The following is a 16,519-nucleotide window of genomic DNA, read 5'->3' as shown; positions in this document are numbered from 1 at the left end:
GTGACAGAAGCAGGCGTTGTCTCGGTTGCTGTAGAAATGGAGCTTGGTGAAGTTGAGACTATCTTGGTAGGTGTAGAGGTTTTGGATGAAGTTATAAGTGTCTCAGTTGGCGTTGATTGGATGCTGGAAGAAGTTGAAAATGTCTCAGTAACAGGAAAATGGGTGCTGGGGGAAGATGAGGCAGTCTCAGTCGGTTTAGAGTGGGTATTGAAGGATGATGGCGTTGTCTCAGTTGTTGAGGAAATTGAGCTTATGGGAGTTGAGACTGTCTCAGTAGGTGTAGAGGTGTTGGATGAAGAAAGAAGTGTCTCAGTAGGTGTTGAATGGGGGCTGGAAGAAGTTGAAAATGTCTCAGTAACAGCAGAATGGGTACTCGAGGAAGATGAAGCCGTCTCAGTTGGTGTAGAGTGGTTAATGGATGAAGCTGGCGTTATCTCAGTTGCTGTAGAAATGGATTTTATTGAAGTTGAGACTATCTCAATAGGTGTAGAGGTGCTGGATGAAGTTATAAGTGTCTCTTCTGGTGTGGAGTGTGTTCTGGAAGACGTTGAGAATGTCTCAGTAACAGGAAAATGGGTGCTGGAGGAAGAAGTAGCAGTCTCAGTCGGTTTAGAGTGAGTGGTGAAAGAAGCAGGCGTTGTCTCGGTTGCTGTAGAAATGGAGCTTAGTGAAGTTGAGACTATCTTGGTAGGTGTAGAGGTTATGGATGAAGTTATAAGTGTCTCAGGTGGCGTTGAATTGATGCTGGAAGAAGTTGAAAATGTCTCAGTAACAGGAAAATGGGTGCTGGAGGAAGATGAAGCAGTGTCAGTCGGTTTAGAGTGGGTAGTGAAGGATAATGGCGTTGTCTCAGTCGTTGAGGAAATTGAGCTTACGGGAGTTGAGACTGTCTCAGTAGGTGTAGAGGTGATGGATGAAGTAATAAGTGTCTCAGTAGGTGTTGAATGGGGGCTGGAAGAAGTTGAAAATGTCTCAGTTACAGGAAAATGGGTACTGGAGGAAGATGAAGCCGTCTCAGTTGCTGTATAGTGGGTAATGGATGAAGCTTGTGTTTTCTCTGTTGCTGTTGAAATGGAGTTCGCGGTAGTTGAGACTGTCTCAGCAGGTTTAGAGGTGCTGTATGAAGTTATAAGTATCTTTGCAGGGGTGGAATGGCTGCTGGATGAAGTTGAAAATCTCTCAGTCGGTGTAGAGCTGCTAGAGGAAGTTATTAGTGTCTCTGTAGGTGACAAATTAGTACTGGAAGAAGCTGAGAATCTCTCAATAGGTGTAACATGGGTGCTGGAGGAAGATGTAGCAGTCTCTGTAGGTTTAGAATGGGTGGTGAAAGAAGCAGGCGTTGTCTCAGTTGCTGTAGAAGTGAAGCTTAGTGAAGTTGAGACTATCTCGGTAGGTGTAGAGGTGATGGATGAAGTTATAAGTGTCTCAGTTGGCGTTGAAATGATGCTGGAAGACGTGGAAAATGTCTCAGTAACAGGAAAATGGGTGCTGGAGGAAAATGAAGCAGTCTCAGTAGATTTAGAGTGGGTAGTGGATGAAGCTGGCTTTGTCTCCGTTGCTGTAGAAATGGAGTTTATTGAAGTTGAGACTATCTCCATAGGTGTAGAGGTGCTGGATGAAGTTATAAGTGTCTCTTCAGGTGTGGAGTGTGTTCTGGAAGACGTTGAGAATGTCTCAGTAACAAGAAAATGGGTGCTGGAGGAAGAAGTAGGAGTCTCAGTCGGTTTAGAGTGAGTGGTGACAGAAGCAGGCGTTGTCTCGGTTGCTGTAGAAATGGAGCTTGGTGAAGTTGAGACTATCTTGGTAGGTGTAGAGGTTTTGGATGAAGTTATAAGTGTCTCAGTTGGCGTTGAATGGATGCTGTAAGAAGTTGAAAATGTCTCAGTAACAGGAAAATGGGTGCTGGGGGAAGAGGAAGCAGTCTCAGTCGGTTTAGAGTGGGTAGTGAAGGATGATGGCGTTGTCTCAGTTGTTGAGGAAATTGAGCTTACGGGAGTTGAGACTGTCTCAGTAGGTGTAGAGGTGATGGATGAAGTATTAAGTGTCTCAGTAGGTGTTGAATGGGGGCTGGAAGAAGTTGAAAATGTTTCAGTAACAGCAAAATGGGTACTGGAGGAAGATGAAGCCGTCTCAGTGACTGTAGAGTGGTTAATGGATGAAGCTGGCTTTGTCTCAGTTGCTGTAGAAATGGATTTTATTGAAGTTGAGACTATCTCAATAGGTGTAGAGGTGCTGGATGAAGTTATAAGTTTCTCTTCTGGTGTGGAGTGTGTTCTGGAAGACGTTGAGAATGTCTCAGTAACAGGAAAATGGGTGCTGGAGGAAGAAGTAGCAGTCTCAGTCGGTTTAGAGTGAGTGGTGACAGAAGCAGGCGTTGTCTCGGTTGCTGTAGAAATGGAGCTTGGTGAAGTTGAGACTATCTTGGTAGGTGTAGAGGTTTTGGATGAAGTTATAAGTGTCTCAGTTGGCGTTGATTGGATGCTGGAAGAAGTTGAAAATGTCTCAGTAACAGGAAAATGGGTGCTGGGGGAAGATGAAGCAGTCTCAGTCGGTTTAGAGTGGGTAGTGAAGGATGATGGCGTTGTCTCAGTTGTTGAGGAAATTGAGCTTATGGGAGTTGAGACTGTCTCAGTAGGTGTAGAGGTGTTGGATGAAGAAAGAAGTGTCTCAGTAGGTGTTGAATGGGGGCTGGAAGAAGTTGAAAATGTCTCAGTAACAGCAGAATGGGTACTCGAGGAAGATGAAGCCGTCTCAGTTGGTGTAGAGTGGTTAATGGATGAAGCTGGCTTTATCTCAGTTGCTGTAGAAATGGATTTTATTGAAGTTGAGACTATCTCAATAGGTGTAGAGGTGCTGGATGAAGTTATAAGTGTCTCTTCTGGTGTGGAGTGTGTTCTGGAAGACGTTGAGAATGTCTCAGTAACAGGAAAATGGGTGCTGGAGGAAGAAGTAGCAGTCTCAGTCGGTTTAGAGTGAGTGGTGAAAGAAGCAGGCGTTGTCTCGGTTGCTGTAGAAATGGAGCTTAGTGAAGTTGAGACTATCTTGGTAGGTGTAGAGGTTATGGATGAAGTTATAAGTGTCTCAGGTGGCGTTGAATTGATGCTGGAAGAAGTTGAAAATGTCTCAGTAACAGGAAAATGGGTGCTGGAGGAAGATGAAGCAGTGTCAGTCGGTTTAGAGTGGGTAGTGAAGGATAATGGCGTTGTCTCAGTCGTTGAGGAAATTGAGCTTACGGGAGTTGAGACTGTCTCAGTAGGTGTAGAGGTGATGGATGAAGTAATAAGTGTCTCAGTAGGTGTTGAATGGGGGCTGGAAGAAGTTGAAAATGTCTCAGTTACAGGAAAATGGGTACTGGAGGAAGATGAAGCCGTCTCAGTTGCTGTAGAGTGGGTAATGGATGAAGCTTGTGTTTTCTCTGTTGCTGTAGAAATGGAGTTCGCGGTAGTTGAGACTGTCTCAGCAGGTTTAGAGGTGCTGTATGAAGTTATAAGTATCTTTGCAGGTGTGGAATGGCTGCTGGATGAAGTTGAAAATCTCTCAGTCGGTGTAGAGCTGCTTGAGGAAGTTATTAGTGTCTCCGTAGGTGACAAATTAGTACTGGAAGAAGCTGAGAATCTCTCAATAGGTGTAACATGGGTGCTGGAGGAAGATGTAGCAGTCTCTGTAGGTTTAGAGTGGGTGGTGAAAGAAGCAGGCGTTGTCTCAGTTGCTGTAGAAGTGAAGCTTAGTGAAGTTGAGACTATCTTGGTAGGTGTAGAGGTGATGGATGAAGTTATAAGTTTCTCAGTTGGCGTTGAAATGATGCTGGAAGAAGTGGAAAATGTCTCAGTAACAGGAAAATGGGTGCTGGGGGAAGAGGAAGCAGTCTCAGTCGGTTTAGAGTGGGTAGTGAAGGATGATGGCGTTGTCTCAGTTGTTGAGGAAATTGAGCTTACGGGAGTTGAGACTGTCTCAGTAGGTGTAGAGGTGATGGATGAAGTATTAAGTGTCTCAGTAGGTGTTGAATGGGGGCTGGAAGAAGTTGAAAATGTTTCAGTAACAGCAAAATGGGTACTGGAGGAAGATGAAGCCGTCTCAGTGACTGTAGAGTTGTTAATGGATGAAGCTGGCTTTGTCTCAGTTGCTGTAGAAATGGATTTTATTGAAGTTGAGACTATCTCAATAGGTGTAGAGGTGCTGGATGAAGTTATAAGTTTCTCTTCTGGTGTGGAGTGTGTTCTGGAAGACGTTGAGAATGTCTCAGTAACAGGAAAATGGGTGCTGGAGGAAGAAGTAGCAGTCTCAGTCGGTTTAGAGTGAGTGGTGACAGAAGCAGGCGTTGTCTCGGTTGCTGTAGAAATGGAGCTTGGTGAAGTTGAGACTATCTTGGTAGGTGTAGAGGTTTTGGATGAAGTTATAAGTGTCTCAGTTGGCGTTGATTGGATGCTGGAAGAAGTTGAAAATGTCTCAGTAACAGGAAAATGGGTGCTGGGGGAAGATGAAGCAGTCTCAGTCGGTTTAGAGTGGGTAGTGAAGGATGATGGCGTTGTCTCAGTTGTTGAGGAAATTGAGCTTATGGGAGTTGAGACTGTCTCAGTAGGTGTAGAGGTGTTGGATGAAGAAAGAAGTGTCTCAGTAGGTGTTGAATGGGGGCTGGAAGAAGTTGAAAATGTCTCAGTAACAGCAGAATGGGTACTCGAGGAAGATGAAGCCGTCTCAGTTGGTGTAGAGTGGTTAATGGATGAAGCTGGCTTTATCTCAGTTGCTGTAGAAATGGATTTTATTGAAGTTGAGACTATCTCAATAGGTGTAGAGGTGCTGGATGAAGTTATAAGTATCTTTGCAGGTGTGGAATGGCTGCTGGATGAAGTTGAAAATCTCTCAGTCGGTGTAGAGCTGCTTGAGGAAGTTATTAGTGTCTCCGCAGGTGACAAATTAGTACTGGAAGAAGCTGAGAATCTCTCAATAGGTGTAACATGGGTGCTGGAGGAAGATGTAGCAGTCTCTGTAGGTTTAGAGTGGGTGGTGAAAGAAGCAGGCGTTGTCTCAGTTGCTGTAGAAGTGAAGCTTAGTGAAGTTGAGACTATCTTGGTAGGTGTAGAGGTGATGGATGAAGTTATAAGTTTCTCAGTTGGCGTTGAAATGATGCTGGAAGAAGTGGAAAATGTCTCAGTAACAGGAAAATGGGTGCTGGGGGAAGAGGAAGCAGTCTCAGTCGGTTTAGAGTGGGTAGTGAAGGATGATGGCGTTGTCTCAGTTGTTGAGGAAATTGAGCTTACGGGAGTTGAGACTGTCTCAGTAGGTGTAGAGGTGATGGATGAAGTATTAAGTGTCTCAGTAGGTGTTGAATGGGGGCTGGAAGAAGTTGAAAATGTTTCAGTAACAGCAAAATGGGTACTGGAGGAAGATGAAGCCGTCTCAGTGACTGTAGAGTTGTTAATGGATGAAGCTGGCTTTGTCTCAGTTGCTGTAGAAATGGATTTTATTGAAGTTGAGACTATCTCAATAGGTGTAGAGGTGCTGGATGAAGTTATAAGTTTCTCTTCTGGTGTGGAGTGTGTTCTGGAAGACGTTGAGAATGTCTCAGTAACAGGAAAATGGGTGCTGGAGGAAGAAGTAGCAGTCTCAGTCGGTTTAGAGTGAGTGGTGACAGAAGCAGGCGTTGTCTCGGTTGCTGTAGAAATGGAGCTTGGTGAAGTTGAGACTATCTTGGTAGGTGTAGAGGTTTTGGATGAAGTTATAAGTGTCTCAGTTGGCGTTGATTGGATGCTGGAAGAAGTTGAAAATGTCTCAGTAACAGGAAAATGGGTGCTGGGGGAAGATGAAGCAGTCTCAGTCGGTTTAGAGTGGGTAGTGAAGGATGATGGCGTTGTCTCAGTTGTTGAGGAAATTGAGCTTATGGGAGTTGAGACTGTCTCAGTAGGTGTAGAGGTGTTGGATGAAGAAAGAAGTGTCTCAGTAGGTGTTGAATGGGGGCTGGAAGAAGTTGAAAATGTCTCAGTAACAGCAGAATGGGTACTCGAGGAAGATGAAGCCGTCTCAGTTGGTGTAGAGTGGTTAATGGATGAAGCTGGCTTTATCTCAGTTGCTGTAGAAATGGATTTTATTGAAGTTGAGACTATCTCAATAGGTGTAGAGGTGCTGGATGAAGTTATAAGTATCTTTGCAGGTGTGGAATGGCTGCTGGATGAAGTTGAAAATCTCTCAGTCGGTGTAGAGCTGCTTGAGGAAGTTATTAGTGTCTCCGTAGGTGACAAATTAGTACTGGAAGAAGCTGAGAATCTCTCAATAGGTGTAACATGGGTGCTGGAGGAAGATGTAGCAGTCTCTGTAGGTTTAGAGTGGGTGGTGAAAGAAGCAGGCGTTGTCTCAGTTGCTGTAGAAGTGAAGCTTAGTGAAGTTGAGACTATCTTGGTAGGTGTAGAGGTGATGGATGAAGTTATAAGTTTCTCAGTTGGCGTTGAAATGATGCTGGAAGAAGTGGAAAATGTCTCAGTAACAGGAAAATGGGTGCTGGGGGAAGAGGAAGCAGTCTCAGTCGGTTTAGAGTGGGTAGTGAAGGATGATGGCGTTGTCTCAGTTGTTGAGGAAATTGAGCTTACGGGAGTTGAGACTGTCTCAGTAGGTGTAGAGGTGATGGATGAAGTATTAAGTGTCTCAGTAGGTGTTGAATGGGGGCTGGAAGAAGTTGAAAATGTTTCAGTAACAGCAAAATGGGTACTGGAGGAAGATGAAGCCGTCTCAGTGACTGTAGAGTTGTTAATGGATGAAGCTGGCTTTGTCTCAGTTGCTGTAGAAATGGATTTTATTGAAGTTGAGACTATCTCAATAGGTGTAGAGGTGCTGGATGAAGTTATAAGTTTCTCTTCTGGTGTGGAGTGTGTTCTGGAAGACGTTGAGAATGTCTCAGTAACAGGAAAATGGGTGCTGGAGGAAGAAGTAGCAGTCTCAGTCGGTTTAGAGTGAGTGGTGACAGAAGCAGGCGTTGTCTCGGTTGCTGTAGAAATGGAGCTTGGTGAAGTTGAGACTATCTTGGTAGGTGTAGAGGTTTTGGATGAAGTTATAAGTGTCTCAGTTGGCGTTGATTGGATGCTGGAAGAAGTTGAAAATGTCTCAGTAACAGGAAAATGGGTGCTGGGGGAAGATGAAGCAGTCTCAGTCGGTTTAGAGTGGGTAGTGAAGGATGATGGCGTTGTCTCAGTTGTTGAGGAAATTGAGCTTATGGGAGTTGAGACTGTCTCAGTAGGTGTAGAGGTGTTGGATGAAGAAAGAAGTGTCTCAGTAGGTGTTGAATGGGGGCTGGAAGAAGTTGAAAATGTCTCAGTAACAGCAGAATGGGTACTCGAGGAAGATGAAGCCGTCTCAGTTGGTGTAGAGTGGTTAATGGATGAAGCTGGCTTTATCTCAGTTGCTGTAGAAATGGATTTTATTGAAGTTGAGACTATCTCAATAGGTGTAGAGGTGCTGGATGAAGTTATAAGTATCTTTGCAGGTGTGGAATGGCTGCTGGATGAAGTTGAAAATCTCTCAGTCGGTGTAGAGCTGCTTGAGGAAGTTATTAGTGTCTCCGTAGGTGACAAATTAGTACTGGAAGAAGCTGAGAATCTCTCAATAGGTGTAACATGGGTGCTGGAGGAAGATGTAGCAGTCTCTGTAGGTTTAGAGTGGGTGGTGAAAGAAGCAGGCGTTGTCTCAGTTGCTGTAGAAGTGAAGCTTAGTGAAGTTGAGACTATCTTGGTAGGTGTAGAGGTGATGGATGAAGTTATAAGTTTCTCAGTTGGCGTTGAAATGATGCTGGAAGAAGTGGAAAATGTCTCAGTAACAGGAAAATGGGTGCTAGAGGAAAATGAAGCAGTCTCAGTAGATTTAGAGTGGGTAGTGGATGAAGCTGGCTTTGTCTCCGTTGCTGTAGAAATGGAGTTTATTGAAGTTGAGACTATCTCCGTAGGTGTAGAGGTGCTGGATGAAGTTATAAGTGTCTCTTCAGGTGTGGAGTGTGTTCTGGAAGAAATTGAAAATGTCTCAGTAACAGCAAAATGGGTACTGGAGGAAGATGACGCCGTCTCAGTTGGTGTAGAGTGGTTACTGGATGATGCTGGCTTTGTCTCAGTTGCTGTAGAAATGGATTTTATTGAAGTTGAGACTATCTCAATAGGTGTAGAGGTGCTGGATGAAGTTATAAGTTTCTCTTCTGGTGTGGAGTGTGTTCTGGAAGACGTTGAGAATGTCTCAGTAACAGGAAAATGGGTGCTGGAGGAAGAAGTAGCAGTCTCAGTCGGTTTAGAGTGAGTGGTGACAGAAGCAGGTGTTGTCTCGGTTGCTGTAGAAATGGAGCTTGGTGAAGTTGAGACTATCTTGGTAGGTGTAGAGGTTTTGGATGAAGTTATAAGTGTCTCAGTTGGCGTTGAATGGATGCTGGAAGAAGTTGAAAATGTCTCAGTAACAGGAAAATGGGTGTTGGAGGAAGATGAAGCAGTCTCAGTCGGTTTAGAGTGGGTAGTTAAGGATGATGGCGTTGTCTCAGTTGTTGAGGAAATTGAGCTTACGGGAGTTGAGACTGTCTCAGTAGGTGTAGAGGTGATGGATGAAGTAATAAGTGTCTCAGTAGGTGTTGAATGAGGGCTGGAAGAAGTTGAAAATGTCTCAGTAACAGGAAAATGGGTACTGGAGGAAGATGAAGCCGTCTCAGTTGGAGTAGAGTGGGTAATGGACGAAGCTTGTGTTTTCTCGGTTGTTGTAGAAATGGAGTTCACGGAAGTTGAGACTGTCTCAGCAGGTTTAGAGGTGCTGTATGAAGTTATAAGTATCTTTGCAAGGGTGGAATGGCTGCTGGATGAAGTTGAAAATCTCTCAGTCGGTGTAGAGGTGCTGGAGGAAGTTATGAGTGTCTCCGTAGGTGACAAATTGGTACTGGAGGAAGCTGAGAATCTCTCAATAGGTGTAACATGGGTGCTGGAGGAAGATGTTGCAGTCTCAGTGGGTTTAGTGTGGGTGGTGAAAGAAGCAGGAGTTGTCTTATTTGCTGTAGAAATGAAGCTTAGTGGAGTGGAGAATGTCTCAGTAGGTGTAGAGGTGATGGATGAAGTTATAAGTGTCTCTGCAGGGGTGGAATTGGTGCTGGAAGAAGTTGACAATGTCACAGGAGGGGAAGAGGTGCTGGCTGGAGTTATGAGTGTCTCAGTAGGTGGTGAATGGATGCTGGAAGAAGTTGAGAATATCTCAGTGAGAGGAAAATGGGTGCTGGAGGAAGAAGTAGCAGTCTCCGTAGATTCAGAGTGGGTAGTGGATGAAGCTGGCTTTGTCTCCGTTGCTGTAGAAATTGAGTTTATTGAAGTTGAGACTATCTCAGTAGGTGTAGAGGTGCTGGATGAAGTTATAAGTGTCTCAGTTGGTGTTGAATGGGTGCTGGAAGAATTTGAAAATGTATCAGTAACAGGGAAATGGTTACTGGAGGAAGATGAAGAAGTCTCAGTAGGTTTAGAGTGGGTGGTGAAGGAAATAGGCGTTTGCTCAGTTGCTGTAGACATAGAGCTTATGGACGTTGAGACTGTCTCATTAGGTTTAGAGGTGATGGATGAAGTTATAAGTGCCTCTGCAGTTGTGGAATGTGTGCTGGAAGCAGTTGAGAATGTCGCAGTAACAGGAAAATGAGTGCTGGAGGATGACGTAGCAGTCTCAGTAGCTTTAGAGTGGGTGGTGAATGAAGCTGGCTTTGTCTCAGTTGCTGTAGAAATGGAGCTTAGTGAAGTTGAGACTATCTCAGTAGGTGTAGAGGTGATAGATGAAGTTATAAGTGTCTCAGTTTGTGTTGAATGGATTCTGGAAGAAGTTGAAAATGTCTCTGTAACAGGAACATGGGTGCTGGAGGAAAATGAAGCAGTCTCAGTCAGTTTAGATTGTGAAGTGAAGTATGATGGCGTTGTCTCAGTTGTTGAGGAAATTGAGCTTACATAAGTTGAGACTGTCTCTGTAGGTGTAGAGGCGATGGATGAAGTAATAAGTGTCTCAGTGGGTGTTGAATGGGTGCTGTAGGAAGTTGAAAATGTCTCAGTAACAGGAAAATGTGTACTGGAGGAAGATGAAGCAGTCTCAGTACGTTTAGAGTGGGTGGTGAAGGAAGTAGGCGTTGTCTCAGTTGCTGTAGAAATAGAGCTTATGGAATTTGAGACTGTTTCAGTAGGTTTAGAGGTGCTGTATGAAGGTATACGTGTCTCTGCAGGGGTAGAATGGCTTCTGGAAGAAGTTGTGAATGTCTCAGTAGGTGTAGCATGGGTGCTGGAGGAAGATGTAGCAGTCTCAGTAGGTTTAGAGTGCGTGGTGAAAGAAGCAGTTGGTGTCTTAGTTGCTGTAGAAATGGAGCTTAGTGAAGTGGTGATTTTCTCAGTAGGTGTAGAGGTGATGGATGAAGTAATAAGTGTCTCAGTTGGTGTTGAATGGATGCTGGACGAAGTTGAAAATGTCTCAGTAACAGGAAAATGGGTGCTGGAGGGAAATGAAGCAGTCTCAGTCAGCTTAGAGTGGGTAGTGAAGGATGATGGCGTTGTCTCAGTTGAGGAAATTGAGCTTATAGAAGCTGAGACTGTCTCTGTAGGTGTAGAGGTGATGGGTGAAGTAATAAGTATCTCAGTAGGTGTTGAGTGGGTGCCGTAAGAAGTTAAAAATGTCTCAGTAACAGGAAAATGGGTGCTGGAGGACGATGAAGCTGTCTCAGTAGGTTTAGAGTGGGTGGTGAAAGAAGCAGGTGTTTTCTCAGTTGCTGTAGAAATGGAGCTTAGTGAAGTGGAGATTATCTCAATAGGTGTAGAGGTGATGGATGAAGTTATAAGGGTCTCAGTTGGCTTTGAGTGGATGGTCGAAGAAGTTGAAAATTTCTCAGTAACAGGAAAATGGGTGCTGGAGGAAAATGAAGCAGTTTCAGTCAGTTTAGAGTGGGTAGTGAAGGATGATGGTGTTGTCTCAGTTGTTGAGGAAATTGAGCTTACAGAAGTTGAGACTGTCTCAGTAGGTGTAGCGGTGATGGATGAAGTAATAAGTGTCTCAGTAGGTGTTGAATGGGTGCTGGAAGAAGTTGAAATTGTCTCAGTAACAGGAAAATGGGTACTGGAGGAAAATGAAGCAGTCTCAGTAGGTGTAGAGTGAGTAATGGTGAAAGAAGTTGGCGTTGTCTCAGTTGCTGTAGAAATGGAGCTTATTGACGTTGAGACCGTCTCAGTAGTTCTGGAGGTAATGGATAAAGTTATAAGTGTCTCAGTAGGTGTTGAATGTGTGATGGAAGAAGTTGAGAATGTTTCAGTAACAGGAAAATGGGTACTCAAGGAAGATGAACCAGTCTCATTAGGTGTAATGCGGGTAGTAGGGAAAGCTTGAGTTGTCTTGGTTGTTGTATAAATGGAGCTTACAGAAGTTGAGACGGTATCTGTAGGTGTAGAGGTGCTGGAGGTAGTTATTAGTATCTCAGTAGGTGTTGAGTGTGTGCTGGAAGATGTTGAAAATGTTTCAGTAAGAGGAGAATGGGTGCTGGAGGAAGAAGAGGAAGCTGGTGTATTCTCATTTGCTGTAGAAATTGAGTTTATTGAAGTTGAGACTGTCTCAGTAGGTGCAGAGGTGCTGGAGGAAGTTATGTGTGTCTCAGTAGGTGAAGGACTGGTGCTGGAAGAAGTTGAGAATGTCTCAATAGTTGTAAAATGGGAGCTGGAGAATGATGAAGTAGTCTCAGTAGGTACAGTAGGTATAGAGTGGGTAGTGGATGAAGCTGGCGTCTCTGTTGCTGTAGAAATGGAGCTTACGGAAGTTGAGAATGTCTCAATAGGTGTAACATGGGTGCTGGAGGAAGATGTAGCAGGCTCAGTAGTAATAGAGTGGGTGGTGGAGGAAGGTGGCACTGTCTCAGCTGCTGTAGAAATGGAGCTTACGGACGTTTGTACAGTAGCAGTGGGTGTGAAGGTGCTGGATGAATTTATAAGTGTCTCAGTCGGTGTTGAATGGGTGCTGGGATAAATTGAGAATATCTCAGGATGAGGTAAAGGGGTGTTGGAGGAAGAGGAAGCAGTCTCAGTAGGTTTAGATTGCGTAGAGGAGGAAGCTGGAGCTGTCTCAGTTGTTTTAGAATTGGACCTTACGAAAGTTGAGACTGTATCAGTAGGTGTAGAAGGTCTAGATGAATTTGTAAGAGTCTCAGACGGTGTTACATGGGTGCTAAGAACAGTTGAGGCTGTTTCAGTAGGTATAAAATGAGTGGTGGAGGAAGATAAAGTAGTTTCAGTAGATTTAGAACTGGTAGTGGAGGAAGCTGACATTGTCCCTGTTGCTCTAGAAATGGAGCTAACCGAGCTTGAGACTGTATCAGTAGTTGTAGAGGTGCTGGATAAAGTTATGATTGTCTCAGTAGGTGTAGAATGGGTGCTGGAAGAAGTTGAGAATTTGTCAGTAGTTGTATAATGGGTACTGGGTGAAGATGAAAGAGTCTCAGTTGGTACAGAATGGGTACTGGATGAAGATGAGGTTGTCTCTGTTGCTGTAGAATAGGTGCTGGAGGAAGGCAAGGCAGTCTTAGATGCAGAGTAGGTGCTGGGCGAAGCTGAGGCTATTTGCATTGGTGTAGAATAGGCACTGGAAAAATCTGATGTTGTCTCCGTTTTGATCGAGGTTGGATTTTTATTGCTGGTATCAGTTGGTGAGGTTTTAATTTCATTTTCTGAAGTCTCCTTTGCGCCGCTTGTGTTGGTGGAAGTTAGGGAGTGGTCAATAGTTATAGAAGCAGATGTAAAGTTGGTTGTTCCACCGGAGTCTGTAGAGTGTTAATTGTTTTTTGAATAAGTAAAGAAAAACCATTAATCTGGTGCACACAAACGTCTCATCCATATAATATTATAACTTCACTTCATTTGTTAAAATATTTGAATACATAGGTTTTGCTTTCCACATCTGTAAAACAGCTTTTCTTATAAACCATTATTAAAATGAAGAAGATATAAGGACAGATATCTTTAATAGTACGACCTCTGGGGGTTTAAAAAAGTACTCAATATGTATGCCTGTTATGTTCATTTTGCTCTTGGATATCGTGAACTCTTTGTCCTTTAATCATTCACTTTATTAAAGCGCTATTAATCACTTTTTAGAGATGCGCTTTTAGGAAGCTTTAAATGTTTCTCCAGACTAGTGCTTGACCAACAATATGTCAAAAAAATATACATGTATAGAACTGCTTTTGATCAGATGGTTGATGCATTTGTCATTCCCATTCTACCAGCTACAGCATACAGCATGACGCAAGGGGTCAGCACGCTTTACCCATTTGTTACCTTCACTTTGGGGGACTGCCATTCTGTGCACATTGTTCATATACACGTTAAATAGTTTCTTTCTCCTCAGGGACAAAGCTGGTAGAAAGTGCCCTTTTCAAATATATTTTTTATTAACTTTAAATATTTGTTACTAATTTTTCTTGTGTAATAAATTGGGTTACTGGTTGGGGTTGGGGGGAAGCCTACTCAAGCAGCAACCACAATCCTCAGGAAAAAGTAACAAGCAAAACCCAAATTAACCTGTGCTCAACCCTATGGTCGCTTGGCACTGAGCAGTCAAGCTTAACTTAGAGGAAATGTGTAAAGTATTTTTGCAGCATTTCAAACAGTAATAAAGTGAAAACACAATGCAAGAAAAATTCCAAACCAAATCAGAAAAATAGAGTATAATTTAATGAATTATTTGAGACCAAAATAACTAAAATTAAATTTGTAGAAATGGAGATATGGAATTTTAAAGATTTAAGTGAAAATTGCGTAAAAAGCACAAAGTGTCAACTAGTTATTTGGACGCGCCAGACCGGGACAAAGTTTTGAGTTCAGTCCGACTGCAATAGAGTGCGGCCTGGCTACAAGTACCAAGTCATACCCACTGTACAAGAGTACCTTAAATCCTGGTTGCGGAGCCTTGTAAGATCCCGCATCGAGAATGTGACTCTCAGACAAGGCGATCTGAGGTGGAGATGCATCTTGCAGTGACGCTTCCGAGAAGCTGCGGGGCTGCGATGCGAAGTCCTGCATCGTCATCGAGGATGCTGTCAACGAGGGGTTTGCAATGCGAAATCCTGCATTGGGATGTGCGTGAAGTTGGCCTGGTATATGATCTACACTAATTAAAGTGGGCACCTTGCGCCAGTCCAAACAACCCTTATGGTGATTTAAGAGATCAACGATAACCTTAGAAAGCTATCCAAGTGGTAGCTGTGGAAAGCAGCCTTCAGGCTTAGTCTTGGAGGAATGTTAAGCAGCTTGTTTTACCAGAATGCAATCTTATTGTATTAGTTAAATGAAAGGAGAACCACACAGTAGTTATAAAAATATGTATTTATTATTAAGCCTGGGCAAAGCACTAGGCTACGCTCGCGTAGTTTGCGAAGTTTGCACTACTTCGCACCACGCGAATTGCACGTAGCACAGTGCAAACACGCGTAGCGTAGCGTAGTGCAGCGGTCATTTTTTGCTTGCTCGCGGTCCTCAACGTCAAGTTTGCGACTGCGACCAAGCAAAATGACATCCCGGCGAGACTTTTTCCTCGTTCGCGATCAGCAACATTAAGTTGCCGTTCGCGAGCATGGAAAATAAACCTCCCGGCAAGCTTCTCAACGCGGGAGGTTCAGGTTTCTCATTGCGAGTGGTCGCATATGCTCGCGACCGCTCGCGATGAGAAACTACCAGTCTGCGTTGAGAAAGCTGCCGCTCGAGTAGAAATCTACTCGAGCAGAGCGGCAGAAAATGGCCGCTTTGACTGTGCAAGATGCAGTTTGCACTGATTGCACAGTGCGGACAAGCATCCGGCACTGTGCAATCAGTACGAACAGCATCTTGCACAGTGCACTACACAGTTTGCGAAGCTACGTGTAGCTCGCATAGTGCGATGTGCACTTCGTATAGCTACGCGTAGCGCTACTTCGCAAACTACGCCCAGGGTTATTTATTATTACAACACACCTTAAAGAAAATCACAGTATATGCTGCACGCAGATAAACACAAAACACACAATACTGTAGCACAGAAACAATTGTAAGTAGCACTAATACACAGTGGCTCCTGGGGGAGACCAAACTATATACTAAAATAGTGGTATAAGAACTACGACTCAAGTCAAGACAGTGTCTAGAAGTTGTCAAATCGCTGGGACCCCGAGGAACCACCTAAGGTGAGTAGGTAGGGACCCCACGGAGGACGGATGCAGTGTGAGAACACAACCGCGTGCTACGTACAATTCAATGGGAGAGTCCCGGTTGCAGTTTTAGCGTTTAAAGACCCTTTCCAGTGGATTACGAAGATACCCTTTAGAACATAGAAGGTTGGAGGGCCTCCCCACCCGTGGATACCGAAGTACCAGAGTTACCTATCCCAGGAAAGCTGGGTGCATAGGATCTAAGTGGCGTCGGAAACTGCAGTTGTTCTCAATAGGAGTCTTCAAAGAAATGCCACTGCTGAGAAGAAGAAAAGTGTCCTGTGGAACCCACAGGTGGATTCTTGAAGGAAGGAACCTGAAAGCAGAGGGGACAGAGTCTGGATCACTCAGGAGTGACCAGGGGCTCGGTAGACGAATGCCCACTGGTGTCGGGTGCTTCAGGTGTGAAGAGGGAGACCTTGACTCTGCAGCCACGGGGACCAGGAGACGTCGGAAATTACCAGGAGCCGGATACTAGGTGTCCCACGAAGGATGTCGAGTGCTGAGGGGTCGTTGTCTGGAGGGAGCACCAACAAGCCTTGGCAGCGGCAAACCACGAACAAGGTCGAAGAAGGTCACGATTTGGCCCAGCAAGGAGCAGGAGACTCACCACAGCAAGGGGAGTCAGGGCAGGCTTGGAGCAACCAAGGGAGCCCAAGAAAAATCAGTGTTGTCCCTAAAATAAATCCACAGGCCAAAGGCACCGGAGTCATGAGGGGACCTCAAAACAACAGCTTGCAGGGCACAGAGTGCGAGGTGGCTGAAGTCCTTTGTACAAGATTTGCGCAGAGGTTGGGGCTATCAATAGCCTAATGCACTTAGTTGGGGAATGCCAACAAGCATATATAATTGCAAAAGTAAGCGGTGCACAGGGATTTGGGTTATGCGGTCCCCCCGAGGGAATCTGGCCTCAAACTTATTGAGAGGGCAGCTCGACCTCAAGGAACATAGGAACCCGCCTCCTGTGTTGCTGGAACCTTTGGATCCGCAGGAGCTCAGGATCAGCAGACCGGTCAGTTGCGTTACGGTGCCTGCGAATGCAAGAGAGTGACTTCTTCACCCTAAGGGAGATACTTCAGATGTCCTTGATGCTCCACTGGTCCTTCGCGGAGCCTGTATGGTGCACAGGCACAGACGATGCTTTGGACGGAGAGGGAGATGAAGTTGGGCGCAGTCAAAGTCAAGCAAATTCCATAGTGTCCAGACAGTCGAAGTTCAGTGGTTTCTTGATCATAATCTTGTCCACGTCAAATCTAAGGTCCTACAGCCAGGTAAGCCCTTTTGTACCCATGGGAGAGGGTTGGACAGATTCAGGGGTCTCTCCCAGAGGAG

At 44.7% G+C, this 16,519-nt stretch overlaps 1 protein-coding gene across 1 annotated transcript in view; it reads right to left on the bottom strand.

The window, feature by feature from the left end:
- Nucleotides 1–9,777: 9,777 nt before the first annotated feature.
- LOC146780106 (uncharacterized) overlaps nucleotides 9,778–16,519 on the bottom strand; it is a 128,610-nt gene continuing 121,868 nt past the window's right edge. The window contains exons 2-3 of the mRNA XM_085637116.1: nucleotides 9,930–12,766; nucleotides 9,778–9,840 (exon numbers count right to left, since the gene is read on the bottom strand). Coding sequence (XP_085493242.1) covers nucleotides 9,778–9,840; nucleotides 9,930–12,766 — 2,900 coding nt within the window. The remainder of the gene's footprint in view (nucleotides 9,841–9,929; nucleotides 12,767–16,519) is intronic.

The sequence above is a fragment of the Triturus cristatus genome, chromosome 12 (assembly GCF_964204655.1).
Source record: "Triturus cristatus chromosome 12, aTriCri1.1, whole genome shotgun sequence".
NCBI lineage: Eukaryota > Metazoa > Chordata > Amphibia > Caudata > Salamandridae > Triturus > Triturus cristatus.
This window is presented reverse-complemented; position numbering and strand designations above follow the sequence as displayed.